At 37.1% G+C, this 16,055-nt stretch overlaps 1 protein-coding gene across 2 annotated transcripts in view; it reads right to left on the bottom strand.

Moving 5' to 3' along the window:
* LOC136885811 (protein draper) overlaps positions 1 to 16,055 on the bottom strand; it is a 314,515-nt gene that overhangs the window by 12,167 nt on the left and 286,293 nt on the right. For both annotated transcript variants that reach the window (XM_067158547.2, XM_067158548.2), the window contains 3 exons: positions 15,793 to 16,002; positions 6,916 to 7,104; positions 2,250 to 2,387 (listed from right to left, as the gene is read on the bottom strand). In XM_067158547.2, coding sequence (XP_067014648.2) covers positions 2,250 to 2,387; positions 6,916 to 7,104; positions 15,793 to 16,002 — 537 coding nt within the window. The remainder of the gene's footprint in view (positions 1 to 2,249; positions 2,388 to 6,915; positions 7,105 to 15,792; positions 16,003 to 16,055) is intronic.

The raw sequence follows: 16,055 nt of genomic DNA, 5'->3' as shown, positions 1-16,055 counted from the left end.
TGGAGGCTGTACGCCAATAAATTAATTGTCAACATAGGCAATGATTGTTCTCTATTTTGTTTATTTTAATAAATGTAAGAGCAGCTGTACATCTTTATTTGCTGAAGATCACAGCATATTTATTCCAGAGTCCTAAGTGTTGTGTGTACAGGACTGGGGCCCCAAATGTTTGCTTAGTTAAATGCATGAAATATCATAATGGACAAAAAACACTAATACATTTCAACTAATTACATACAGTATACTGAAATAACAAAGATGCAGGTCTACATTACAATGATACCCATATCCATCTAAAGAGGAAAAAAAACTTGCAAATTCAGATGAAGTTCATAATTGCTAATTGAATTACTCATTTCTGAGTCTCATTAACCCACTGTCTTTGTCTTTGATGGTCACATTTCTGCTGTAGAGTTGTCATCCTGGACAATCCTCTGTTTTCTCAGGGCACGTTGGAAGTCTTCATCTTTCCCATCAACTGGTTCCAGTCCTTCCCCATGGTCTACTGCCCTCAACCTTGCCTTCCATGATTAACCTCTCAAGATCTTCTCCAGGTTGTCTCGCAATGTGTTCAAAGAACTGAAGTATTCTTTTACTGATATGAGAAGAAAGGTGGTTTTCAAATCTTCAGCTCCTGAAGAATGGACACATGGTTCCTCTTGTGATTCAAAGCAGATGTAGCAGTACACTGAAAGGCATAAGTTTTAGAAAACAGAGAATACAAGAGTTTCAATGATATAGATCTTTGTATTATTAGTAATTCCTCTGTTCTTCCAAATCTTAGTTAATTTCAGCAAATCATCCTGGCAAAATCTTTCTCCTTTTCTCCTTATCTCCTTGTCACTGATAGTTGACCCAAGGTATACAAAATCATTTCAAATGACCTGTGAGCTCAACCTGTGCTGTTATATCAATTACCATGAGTTTGGACTTACTGAGGTTGAGTTCCTCTCCATACCCACGACTCATTCTTCACTCTTGTTAACCGCTCAACTTAACATTAATTTTCCATCTGTTCCGTATTTAAAAAAAAATTCAGATAATTTTTCGTCACTATGAAAATGTTGAAATATTGTCAATAGTTCAGGATTATCCCCTAAGTTAGCATAAATCCCACTATTGCCAATAAAATTGAATCTGTTTCGCAGCCCATCAAACATAACCCAGTTAGTCTGAATGTTTTCAATTTCTTCACATTCATGTCTGTCATGTGGAATTCATCACTCAATTTGGAAAAATAACTGTCACTTTCATCTTCACTTTCATTGTAAAGCAAGAGCATTCACTCTGTATCACTGTTTATTTAAATACTTTGTTTACACTCGGGGTTTTAGTGCGGAAGCCATACTGCTTCGACTGCCGACAACATAGAAAACATGTGTGAAAGGCCACATGAATTCTACACGGAATACGATATTCCATGGAAATAAAATGTAGGATTTTGTTGCAAAATAAGGCCAATAGATGTCAGAAGTATCTATAAACTTCTGACGCTTATAAGTGGTTGATGCAATCTGTAATAAACAAACACACAAACTTGGATTCCACTTATAAGCGGTTCACGCAACTTGCAAATAATTACCTTGATGCTTATGAGCAGTTGACGCTGGGAAGGGGTTAACATATCTGAAAGCTCTTCCTCACTAATTCTGTAGCTGGAAACAATACTGTATGAAATTTAGGCTATCATCATCATCATCATCGGAAAAGTAAGAATATCAACAGATTGATTGAGGAGATAATAATAATAATAATAATAATAATAATAATAATAATAATAATAATAATAATAATAATAATAATAATAATAATAATAATAATAATAATAATAATAATAATAATAATAATAATAATAATAATAATAATAATAATAATAATAATAATAATAATAATAATAATAATAATAATAATAATAATAATAATAATAATAATAATAATAATAATAATAATAATAATAATAATAATAATAATAATAATAATAATAATAATAATAATAATAATAATAATAATAATAATAATAATAATAATAATAATAATAATAATAATAATAATAATAATAATAATAATAATAATAATAATAATAATAATAATAATAATAATAATAATAATAATAATAATAATAATAATAATAATAATAATAATAATAATAATAATAATAATAATAATAATTGGAACTTCATTTATTTATTCGATATGTCAAAAGACAAAGCGAACTTGGGGAATCACATAACAGCATAAAATGAACCTACCTTGACCCTCTTTCTGTTTAATTTCATCGTATATGTGCTTCAGATCTTCAATACTATGATATACATTAGGATTGCAGGCATCAGCATCTCTGTTCTTCAGAGATGATGACGGGTAGTCTAGAGTTACACCATAGGCACCTAAAATAAAATTAAAAGAAAAGATTACACTATTCCAAGATGAACTTATAAAATGAGTTGAGGTAGTCAAATACTCCTCAAATTAACTAATTTAGCTTTCTTAAGAGATCTGCTTTTTTCTTCTTGTAGTTTTAAATTTATTTTTCATTATTGCTTCAATACTTGTTTTCTAAAACAACAAATACCTTTTAATTATTTAACAGAATCTCCTTGTGGGTTCTTTCATACATAAAAACAAAATATTCAAAAGCACCATGATAACTTTCCTGTTTTGAATAGACATACTTCAAAACCCATTAAATTGACCTTCCTACCCACATTCACACTAGTCTCCATCAGACCACATTCGATGACTGTTTCATGGCTGAATCCTTTAACATTTACCCCATTTCTTCTGGCCCCTTTGCCCTTACAGATTCTGAATTATGGACGTCAACTGGCACTCACATGTAGGAAAGCACTGCCTTAACTTCAGATAACTACTACTATCTTCCATTCACCTGTCTTGCCAATCCTCCCTCCCTTTCCTTCACAGAAGTGCCTCGTCTTCACCAATGGATAATTATTTAGCTAATGCCTCCCGGCATTTTGTTTGTAGTTTTACATGACTGTTGAAACTGTGATCATAGCCCAATTTCAATTGGAATTAAAACCTCAGGAACACTGCTTTTCATTTAAAAACCAACCAACCAACCAACCAACCAACCAACCAACCAACCAACCAACCAACCAACCAACCAACCAACCAACATCTGCATTTAGGGCAATCGCTCATGTGGCAGATGCTCTATTTGTTGTTTTCTTAGCCTTTTCTTAAATGATTGCAAAGAAATTGGAAATTTATTGAACATTTCCCTTGGTAAGTTATTCGAACCCCTAACTCCCCTTCCAATAAACAAATATTTGACCCAATTTGTCCTTTAGAATTCCAACTTTATCTTCATATTGTGATCGGGCTGATGACCTAGATGTTAGGCCCCTTTAAACAACAAGCATCATCAAGCATATTGTGATCCTTCCTATTTTTAAAGACACCACTCAAACTTATTCGTCTACTGATGTAATTCCACACCATCTCTGCAGTGACGGCTCGGAACATACTACTTATGCATAAATATCTCCAGGATAATTTAACGAAACCATCTGTTCAATACATACCACATTTAATGTAGTTTGGATCTACATAGATTTATTTGGATTTACCAGGTACATGTTTCACCATATTTTGGGCATCTTCAGCCTGTAGACAACCTTAAGGTTAAGGTCCAGGACCTTATTTAACCCTTATGTAATATAAATTATGAACATTAATGTTACACAGTAATAATTTCTTAAAAATTAACATGCCACAATGATATTTTAAAAAATGTGAACAATACATAAATGTGAGTAATATAAAATACCATAAAATTTATACTGTATTTCTCACATTTATGTATGCAAGTATGAAGAATACTTGCAAAATACTTGCATTCTTAATTTATCAATACGGACAATGAAGCTGATAGATTATAGCAAATTTATGTATTGTTCACATTTTTAAAAATATAATTGTGGCATGTTAATTTTTAAGAGGTTATTACTGTGAAACATTAATGTTCATAATTTATATTACATAAGGGTTAAATAAGGTCCTGGACCTTGACCTTAAGGTTGTCTACAGGCTAGATGCCCAAAATAGGGTGAAACGTGTACCTGGTAAATCCAAATAAATTCATGTAGATCCAAACTACATTAAATGCGGTATGTATTGAACAGGTCGTTTGATTAAATTATCCTGGGCACAAAGTCATTTTCAATACGGAACAAGAATGAGAATTGTTACTTGTAACATACCACTTAGTCGAGCAGCAAGTCTCCTTTCTCCCAAGTCTTCCCAACCCAAACTTTGCAACATTTTTGTAATGCTACTGTTTTGTTGGAAATCACCCAGAACAAATTGAGCTGCTTTACTTTGGATTTTTTCCAGTTCTTGAATCAAGTAATCCTGGTGAGGGTCCCATACACTGGAACCATACTCTAGTTTGGGTCTTACCAGAGACTTATATGCCCTCTCCTTTACATTCTTACTACAACCCCTAAATACCCTCATAACCATGTGCCGAGATCTGTATCCTTTATTTACAATCATATTTATATGATTACCCCAATGAAGAACATTCCTTATATTAACACCTAGATACTTACAATGATCCCCAAAAGGAACTTTCACCTCATCAAAACAGTAATTAAAACTGAGAGAACTTTTCCTATTTGTGAAACTCACAACCTGACTTTTAACCCCATTTATCATCATACCATTGCCTACTGTCCATCTCACAACATTATCAAGGTCATTTTGCAGTTGCTCAATTCTTGTAACTTGTTTATTATTTTGTACAGAGTAACATCATCTGCAAAAAGCTTTATCTCTAATTCCACTCCTTTACACATATCATTGATATATATAAGAAAACAAAGGTCCATAATACTGCCTTGAGGAATTCCCTTCTCAATTATTACAGGGACAGAAAACAACTTCACCTACTCTTATTCTTTGAGTTCTATTTTCTAGAAATATAGCCACTCATTCAGTCTCACTTTTGTCTAGTCGAACTGCACTCATTTTTGCCTGTAGTCTCCCATGATCTACCCTATTAAGTACCTTAGATAGTTCAATCGCGATACAGTCAATTTGACCTCCTGAATCTAAGATATCTACTATGTCCTGCTGGAAACCTACAAGTTGAACTTCAGTGGAATAATCTTTCCTAAACCCAAACTGCCTTCTATCGAATCAGTTATTAATTTTGCAAACATGTCTAATATAATAAAAAAAGAATGCTTTCCCAAAGCTTACATGCAATGCATGTCAAAACTGACTGGTCTGTAATTTTCAGCTTTATGTCTATTACCCTTTCCTTTACACACAGGGGCTACTATAACAACTCTTGATTAATTTGGTACAGCTCCTTCATGCAAACAACAATCAAATAAGTACTTCAGATATGGTACTATATCTCAACCCACTGTCTTTAGTATATCCCCAGAAATCTTATCAATTCCATCTGCTTTTTGAGTTTTGAATTTTTGTATTTTATTGTAAATGTCTATTATTATCTGTAAATTTCAATAGTTTTAGATTTTTTTGTTGTTGTTGCAAGTTGCACCGACACAGATAGGTCTTACGGCAATGATGGGATAGTAAAGGGCTGGGAGTGGGAAGGAAGTGTCCGTGGCCTTAATTAAGGTGTGAAAATGGGGAACCATTGAAAACCATCTTCAGGGCTCCCGACAGTGGGGTTCGAACCCGTTATCTCCTGAATGCAAGCTCACAGCTGCGCGCCCCTAACCGCATGGCCAACTTGCTCGGTAGTTTGTTATTAGTCACCTCCTCTATCTGGACATTATCTTTGTAACTAACAATCTTTACTTACTGCTGACTGAATACTTCTGCCTTCTGTAGATCCTCACATACACACTCCCCTTGTTCATTAATGATTCCTGGAATGATGCTCATAAAACCTCTTTTTGCTGAGAAGTACCTATACATACTCTTCCATTTTTCACTAAAAATTGTATGATTGCCAATTATGCTTGCCATCATGTTATACTTAGCTGACTTCTTCACTAGATTCTATTTCCTAGCAAGTTCGTTCAATTTCTTCTTACTTACACAACCATTTCTAACTCTATTCCTTTCCAACCTGCACCTTCTTGTTAGTCTCTTTACTTCTCTGTTATAATATAAGGGGTCTTTACCATTCCTTAGCACCTTTAAATGTACATACCTATTTTCACATTCCTCAACAATTGCTTTAAACCCATTCCACAAGCTGTTTACATTTTTATTTACCATTTTCCTCCAATCTTAATAACTTTTTATAAACTCCCTCATACCTGTCATATTAACCATAACAATAATCAAATAAGTACTTCTGATATGGTACTATATCCCAAACCATTGCCTAATAGCTACCTTTACCACATTCTTGTCTATCACATTTATTTAAACTGTGATAAAAACTGCTTCGTGATCACTAATACCATCTATTACTTCAGTTTCTGTATAGAGCTCATCGGTTTTACCAGCGCCATGTCCAGAATATTCTTCCCTCTAGTTGATTCCATCACTTTCGGATTCATCTGTCCTTCGCAGATGAAATTTTTTCCCCATTTGTTGGTCAAGTTTCTTGTCATTCACATTACCTTCTCAAATTACATTTGGTAACCGAGATCGGCTGCTACAATCACGTTCCTTTCACAGACTAACTTTCATAAATTGCCCTTTACGCATGTATCTGAAAAAAAGTCTTGCACTATGGGTTGAATGATGAACTACTAAAACCTGCACCAAGAAAGTTCTCTATTTTTAATACTTGTCCTTTATATTTACAAATGAAGCATGCCCATACTTGAAGATTTTTTACTCATCATTAGAATATTTTGTTATGTTTAATGTTCTACAACAGATTCCTCTGATAAATGAGGAATCACAACTTACGAGGCTGTATGAGAAGGTTTTTTTGTTTTTGTTTTTGCAACTCACCCTTTGCACTCTTGTCATCTTCGTCTTCACTACATCCAACTCCAAATTTCTGGCGTTGGAAATTTGTGTTGTTTTTTGAACCTAAATCATTCCTGATCTTGTGCACATTATTAAGAAGGAGATTTGTTCCATCATCAGCCTTTGGAGATGCTTGATAAGAATACACTGGATTGTCAAAGTGATGCCGATCTGTAAACAATACAATGTTGAACATTTAACATAGTTTACAAATTTCACTGTATAAATAAACTAAAAGAACTTTTGATGCTCATATTTGTAAAGAATCTTGTCCATTCTATTCATGTTATTTCCCACAGTTTGTTTTGAAACCTCAAATGACCAACTAGAAGACAGGAAAAACAAGCTTATCTATGAGCTGATCGCATCTTACTATTGATTGGGGCAAAAGTCATGGCAACTATTTTTCTTGCAGATATGTGAACGGATCACAAACGTATATGTGTCGTGTGGAAATTCTGCAGGCATAGTGTGTATGCAGAATAACAGATGGCTCTGTGATAGCTGGTAGTAGCGCAGCGAGGGCTGTGAAATCAGTCAGTTGGTGAGTGTCGTGCGAAATGGAAGTAGCTCGTGTTGAGCAGCGCGCTTACATCAAAATAGCCATTCTCCGAGGGAGAAATGCGATGGAATGTCACAGTGAATTAGTCGAAGCCCTTGGGAATAATGCCTTACCATACCGTACAGTAGCACGGTGGGTAGGAAAGTTTCAGCAAGGACGTATGTCAACCAGTGATGAGCAACGTTCAGGACGACCTGTCAGTGTGCGGACCAACATGGCACGTGCCGTCATTGAGCAGCTCCTGGATGAAGACAGACAATGGACGCTACTGGAGTTAGAGAGGGCAAGTGGCATCGAGAAACGCACCATCCACAGGATATTGCGTAATGAGCTGCAACTGCGCAAAATCGCATCGCGGTGAGTACCGCATGCACTGACGGAAGTTCAAAGGTGGGTGTGCTGTGCAATATGCTCCGACCACCTTGCATGCTGGCAACAGGACGGCGAGCAATTCTTGTCACGAATAATCGCCATCGATGAGAGTGGCGACATGCTGGATCACCAAGGAGGCAGAAGGTTCGTCAGAATCCTTCCCCAGTCAAATTGATGGTGATCGTCTCATATGACGTCAGGGGTGTCATTGTTTGCCACTTTGTTCCACATGGCAGAACAGTGAACACACGGTACTACAGGGACTTCCTGGTGCGACAGGTACGACAGGTACGACGTGGCGTTCGGGAGAAACATCCGGATCTTGTGGACAGTGCAATGATCCTGCACGACAATGTAAAATCACATAAAGCAGAGTTTGTAGGGCAGCTACTGCGACGTTGGGGATGGGAAGAATTGGAGCACCCACCGTACTCTCCCGACATTTCGCCCTGTGACTTAGATCTCATTTGAAAGATTAAGGAACCACTACGTGGTAGGTGGTTTGCAACACAAGAGGATATTGCTAATGCTGTGTGCCAACAGGTGACCCGATTCACACATGGTGCGGCAAATGTTGAGGCAAATGGTATTCAGCGCTTCCCACATCATTGGCAGCGTGTGGTGTCAGTAGCAGGGGACTACTTTGAGGGTCTTTAGGCCCAGGTTTGTCATGTCAACTTTATGTGTACTGTGTTGTCGTTCTTTTGCAACAGGAAGGCAATATTGCCCTGTATACTACCGTAATAAATTAGTGTGTTACAATATTTCAGTGCTATTCATTTTCCACACATGTAGTTAACACCTTGTACTTTTGTCTGTATATGTCGCATTTTCCAACCGGACTGGTATCTTCAAGAAAGAAAAAAAAAAGTTGCCATGACTTTTGCCCCAACCCTCATAGATACCAAATACCTTAAATAACTTTATTGAAAGTGTTATTAATTTACATTAGCATAATACTTGTGCATAATCACCAATAAAACATGACATCCAAAGTATTAGCACATTCTGCTTGATTGCATAGTCTTCTTCCACTGTTACATGTATTCTCTTAGAGACCTAAAATAATCAATTTTCCCCTCTGTAAATAGAATTTCTTTAATAAAAGTATTACTTTATAACACTCGTATCTCCTCAATGAACCATTTTACTTTCATCTGTGGCCCTCTGGAATCATTCAGTACTACTAGTAGTAGTAGATGTCACCTCCGCGGAAGCTGAGGCAGGTGCAGAGGCAATGACCAGAGTGGGTGGAGAATCAACAGCAGTCGAAGGAGGCTCTCATCTGCTGAACCAGGCACAGTCATCAGTAACAGCAGGCCAGGAAAGAAGCTCACCACTTCTTGTAATGTAGGTATCGCTGAAGTAGATGCCAGGCCTGTCGGGATCACATTGATGTTGAGCATGAGTTGATGAGTTATCTTCAAATTGTAGATCATTCTCTGAAGGATCAACCATGTCCGAGAGCATCGATCACAACTGGTCAGGATGGTGAATCCATGACCGCTGAAGTTGTGGAACAAACTTGGGACTACCTTGGACCCTAAATCTCAGTAATGGCTGCCCTCATCCATTTGCTTTCATTTCTTCGGTAATTTTTTGCCCAAACATGGTCATTAATCGAAAGCTGCTTAGACCATGAGAGATTTCCACCATAAGAAACCACTTGTTTCTCTTTTTTCTCCCAACTTTTTTCACCGTTGGGAAGATCAGATTAAATCCAGCCTAATCCTCAAAGGGCGTCCCATAAGAGCCTGTGCTGGCAACGCTCCTGCTGTCATATGCGGGGTACTGCGATAGTCTAATAAAAACCTTTGAAGAAAATTCCAATTTCTCCACAGAAACATCGTGCAACGCAGCTCTTAAAGCTCTTTTTGTCGCCTTCACAGAATTTTCAACTGTATCGTTAGTCTTTATGAAGAATGGTGCGCCACTTTTGAAAGTACCCCATTCATTTTTCAAAACGTTTTGAAATTCAGCGCCTTCAAACACAGAGTCATTGTCAGCCACTAGGACTTCTGGTAGACTAAATCTGGCAAATTCTTGATGCAGTGACTCAATTGTAATTGAAGCTATCATACACCGGATCTGAATTCTACCAATTAGAACAACTGTCTATGATCACCGAGGAATATCATCCAATGAAAGGTCCGAGATAATCAATGTGAATTCTTTCCCATTATCACTGCGGCCATTCTCATGGCACCAAGGAAGAACTTAGGTGGGTTGTCATAATTGGCATTACATGAATCACAATCTTTTACAAGTCTCTCAACTGCGGAGTCTAACTTAGGCCACTATATATACTCTTGGTATTGTGTCCACATTTTGTAGATTAACAAGCAACAGCGGCCACCAAGATTGGCCACATCACTTGAGGGGCATCAGCTGCAAGGTGCGATAAGAGGACACCCATTTTCAAATACTGCACTTTATGGATTCCACAGTAGTCTAAATTATCTGTAATAATCTAATACAGTTGTTTTCTTTTAACTTTGAGGAGTCCCCCCCTTTTTAATTAGGATCAATAATAGTCTCCAGAAGTATGTGTGTTCTCAGCAAAAAGATCATGAATTGTGGGTTCATATTAACCAAATGCAAGGACAATTTTACCTTAACGAAATGTTTTAAAGTGTATTTTAAATGTAATATGAAGGAATGGATGGTGTTTTTCCTGTTCTTAAGACTCTGATCATTAGGTCTAAGCACCAATTTTTATTTCAAGTGTACTCAGTGCATGCTATTTGTAATGTTTTTGACTATTCTGTATTATCTGTCAATGTTATGTCTACTTTAATCAGAACTATTAACAAGCAGCTGCAGATGTGTCTCATAAGATGAAACATGTACTGCTAATTTTGATAATGTCATTTAATCACCAAGTATGATTAGAATTGTATTGAAAAGGTGGAAATCCTCCAGTCTTTTATTCTAGAATAAGTGGTATGTTCCAAGTTGTCTGTGGAGAGATGGTGTGGAATGACATTATAGACAAATAAGTTTGAATGGCGTTTTTAAAAGTAGGAAAGATCACAATATGAAGATGAAGTTTGAATTCAAGAGGACAAACTGGGGCAAGTATTTGTTTATAGGAAGAGGAATTATGGATAGGAATACCGTATTTATGCAAATAATCCCCGCCACCGAATAATCCCCACACCCTAACTTTAGGTAGGCTTATTTTGAAAAAAAGAAATGCCAACTTTGACGCAAAAAACGCATCCCAATTTCGTGCCTCAAATTTTTAAAAAATGTGCAGGTATTATTCGCGTAAATATGGGTATTTACGTAAATAATATTCGCCACCGAATAATCCCGCACCCTAAATTTAGGAAGGTTGATTTTGAAAAAAAAAAAATGCCAACATTGACGCAAATAAAACCCGCACCCCAATTTCGTGCCCCAATTAATTTTTTTTTTTAAGTGCGGGTATTATTCGCGTAAATACGGTAATTAACTAAGGGAGATGTTTGATAAATTTCCAAATTCTTTGAAATTATTTAAGCAAAGTCTAGATCAGGGCCTCTCAAACGCCCAAAATCTCACGCATGCAAATTGAGGTGCAGAGTTCCTGTGCACAGTGCATTGGTCCCATTCGGCTCGGCTCTGACGAACGCTTCGTCTCTGGGCTACTCGGCTAAGCTCGGCTCGGATTTGGAGCGCTATGGAGCAAGTGAAGAAGTGGGAGACAGGCGGAGTGAGTGAGACAGGTGTGGAGAAAGAGAAAGACAGCGCTATTGCTCCAAATCGATGAGTGGGGATCTGCACTCTGAGAGGCCTTGGTCTAGATGAACAACTGATAGGTAATCTGCCATCTGGATGGCTGCCAGAAATGCAGATCAATAATGATTGATTGATTGATTGGTAACACTCAATCCTTTCACTAAATCATTGTGATTACATTCATTATCATTCCTTCACATGCTCTCTTTTGCTTCCTCAACAACAACAACAACAACAACAACAACAACAACAACAACAACAACAACAACAACAACAACAACAACAACAACAACAACAACAACAACAACAACAACAACAACAACAACAACAACAACAACAACAACAACAACAACAACAACAACAACAACAACAACAACAACAACAACAACAACAACAACAACAACAACAACAACAACAACAACAACAACAACAACAACAACAACAACAACAACAACAACAACAACAACAACAACAACAACAACAACAACAACAACAACAACAACAACAACAACAACAACAACAACAACAACAACAACAACAACAACAACAGTGGCACTTCCACATCTCACATTCCAATTTCAAAACATTCTGAGTTCTTAGCTGTCATTTTCACACAACTCCAACATTTGTAATTCTAATATGGTTCTGCTTTCTCCTCCAAATGATGCGTAGTCCTGTGGATGCTGGGAGGGCTATGACAAGTGAGCTATCACCACCAAACTATGGGTGTATCAAAACAAGAACTCTTAATATCCTAACACTGACAGGCAAGACTGAAGAACTGGTCAATTTCATGGAAGAAGAGGTCATAGCAATCCTAGGATTATGTGAAATGAAGTGGAAAGGAAAAGGTTAGAGGACATTGAAAGGCGGATCCGAGATGTTCAAGAATGTTCAAAAGAGCAAGCAAGCACAGGAGAGAAAATACCGTATTTACGAGATTTATCCCCACCGCCGAATAATCCCCGCACCCTAATTTTAGTGTTACAAGTGAACTATGTAATGCGAGTGGAACGTATTTTTTTTTAAGACTTTGTTTGTAAAATACGATATGATGTTTTATTTTTATTGACCTAACCTGTACTGTATAATGTTGTAACGTAGGCATTTGTAAATAGTAGAATTCTGTCTATAGTTCCTGGAAAGATCCAGAAAGTTACATAACTTTTGTACAGGATGTGTTACCTTGTTGGTATGTGTTCTAGAAAATGTGTTCTGTCTATTCTGGAAAAATACGACTTTCGCGATCATGCGTATTCTAGAATATTAGTCAAAGTTCGCGATCGAAAGTAAGGTTGTGATTGGTGAGTCTAGGTGGCGATAGGGAACTCGTGCACGCTGATTGGCTGCCTCCAAGGCCGGAATTTCCTATATATAGTGAAAGAGGCAGTGTTCGAATTAATTCTGTATCCTTAAATCTGTCGGTCTTGGTCTATCTGTCTGTGAGCAGCCTATCTGGATGACGTCCCCCCGGTTTCCGGGATGGCTCTCTCCTCGGGTAAGCACTCTTGAATTCCGTTCCTGCTAAAATTTCCGTAATGTTCCGATTTGCTTTTCATACAGGAGTCTGCCTTAACCTTGCCTAGATTCACCAAATTAGTTACTTATAACGCCGGACTTACCTGTTCGTTTCCGAGGCATTCCCATTTCTTGTTTCACTAAAATATGTATATTGTAGTTTAACATTATTTCCCTTGGGGGTTGCCTCTGGTAGTTCTGTATCTTTTGAGATATGCTAGATTTTGGATAACCTGTAAATTGCATTGTACTACTGCATTGGTAACTAGATGTATAGTTGATTTGAAATTTGAATTTACACTGCTACGAAATAACCTATGTATATCACTGAACTTATAGCTCATAACTTGGAATGTATTTGTAAAATTATCTTGTAAATAATATTTTTAAAATCTAAGGATCACGGTGATTTATTTCGGAATCCGCTTCTAAGCCATATCCATGCCTTTGGTAGCTTCCCAGGCTTTTCATCTTCCCGGTTTGTTGTTCACTAGTTGGCCCTACTGATATTTACGTACATGTTTTGTTGTAGATCCGAGTAATGCCAGCTACTGTTTTTCCGAGTGTGTAGTGATTTCTTACATTGTGTATTGTACTCTTACCTCCCCCTTTTAACTGTGTTTGTGCCTTGTTTGGTGTTACCCCTGTACTAGAGGTAACATTAGGAAGGCTCATTTTGGAAAAAAATGAAATTTAACTAAAATTCCTTCCATTGAAAGAGTAACGTAGGCATAAACAAACATTTCGTATCACTCCACGAGGTCCACATGGTTTATATGTAAATATGAACATATAGCTGCTTTGCTTGAACATATCTGAGATGATAAAAATACATTATCACTGCTATAAAATATATCTGCCATGAAAATTAGCAAGTAGACCTAGGTATTTCATTAATCTGAACTTGCAATAGGTTCGATTCCCTGTAGATCGGAAGACTAGTTTTCTCTTGCATCACTAGAATCCTGTCTTAAAATTATTTACAAATTCGTCACAGTCCACGTCTAAAAACACTTTTCACATGCGGTCTCCTTTTACTCTGATATTAAGATGACCGATGGTGGAACCAATGGTTGGAACAAACACACCAGCGAACTCTGATGTTAGTTTTGCGATATAGTAAAACCTTGTTAATTCAAAGTCGTTGGGATGCAAAAATCGGACTTCCAATTACATGATTCCGAATTAACCACCAACTCGTACTTAAGAAATGCCAACCCTTGCCACGTCACAAAATATTCCAAGACCCGTTACTGCATGCAATTAACATTGAGTCACAGTTTAAACCTTTCAAATACCATGGAAAGAACTTTTTCTGAAATGTATCCAACAAGGTGCATTTACATTATTCAAACAATGCACTTGTATAAATCACCGACAAACATAACCTCACACGACGAAAAAAAAAAAGAGATTCAAACACAAGGACAAATTATGCTGGCTCCCCTGTGCAAATGCTTTATTTTTTGGATTACTATACCGTTTGCATTTTTAGATGCCTTGTACTTGCACGGAAAGTATTCGATGCCCTTCAAACTTCTTATCAAACTTTCCTATGACGAGGGGAGGAAGTCTTTCGCTTCCATCTGCATTGCAACACAGTACAGTGACCTCAATTCCTTTTAAAAATGTCAGTTTTGGCTAGGCATAAAAAACAATGCAGTTTCATTGGCATTGACAATATTGTTCAGTGCGTACGAATTAATTATAATCATGAACCACGCTTTTTCGCCAGCTGTCGGCATTGCCAGTGTTTGCGGATTCTGCTTCTTCGCACACTGCCAGTAATGTGATATTGTGGTCTTCCCTAAAACGATGAATACAAAAGAATTACGATTTCACTCAAACTTAGCAACTATGAAACACACTATTGACACACCGAAGTGAAAGTGCGGAAAGCTACCCCTGCACGTTCCGGAAGACGCATTCTATAGTGACACGGAGAAATTTTGAATTTAAATTACTCTAAAATACAATTTTAAAAATATATAAACAGTTTTAAATTAAAAGTCTGAATTGTTTTCCATTTAAATATGACAAATGGGGACAGCTGTCTTCCATCTGCAGTTACACAAGGCATAACTATACACCCAACATCGAAAACTAGGTGAGCAGGGCATGTTGCCAACCAGGATGCAAATAAAACCTGCACCTCAATTTCATGTCTCAATTTTTTTTTAATATGCAGGGATTTTTCGTGTAAATACAGTATATAATTGTAATTAAAGTCTAGCCTGCCCCGTGGTGTAGGGGTAGTGTACCTGCCGCTTACCAGAGGACCAGGATTAGATTCCTGACCAGTCTAGGGAGATTTATTTCTTAACTTTAGGCTGGTGATGATGATGATGTTTGTTGTTTAAAGGGAACTAACATTGAAGGTCATCGGCCCCACTTTAGGCTGGAGAAGCCTTGCAAAACCAACTGAGGAGCTGTACTGATACAAGAGGCAGTAAACCTGGTCATGAAAGCTAAACAATACAATTAAGGGTGTCAGCACACTGACCATCTGGCTGGGCAGCAGCTGTTTTGGCAAGCCAAATTCCTAAAGAACTATTGTGCCAGTTTTCCTTTTGAGTAAAAGTTTAACCTGTCCTTTTACTTGTCTCTTGTAATAAGTAATAAAAATGCAATGAAAATCCCAACAGTAGAACGGAAGGGGGAGAAGTATGAAATCAATTGCTTACCTGGTGCAGACTGAGGGTCTGCAATGTACTGCACATTAGCTATCTCTGTCTTCAGATTAGCAACACGTCGACGATAGTAGAAGAGGAGAGCAATGATAATTGCAACAAGGATGAGAGCCACAACCACACCTGCAGCAACACTGCCATAGCCACTCTGCCGAGGCTCATCCTGGGTAATTTTATTGTAAAGAACCTCATCACAATTCTCGCCTAAAAAGGGAAGACGAAAAGTAGAAATTAGAAAAATACACAATCCCAAATGG

Source organism: Anabrus simplex, chromosome 1, assembly GCF_040414725.1.
Source record: "Anabrus simplex isolate iqAnaSimp1 chromosome 1, ASM4041472v1, whole genome shotgun sequence".
Lineage (NCBI taxonomy): Eukaryota > Metazoa > Arthropoda > Insecta > Orthoptera > Tettigoniidae > Anabrus > Anabrus simplex.
The sequence above is the reverse complement of the archived record's forward strand: the minus strand, read 5'-3'. Positions and strand labels throughout refer to the sequence as shown.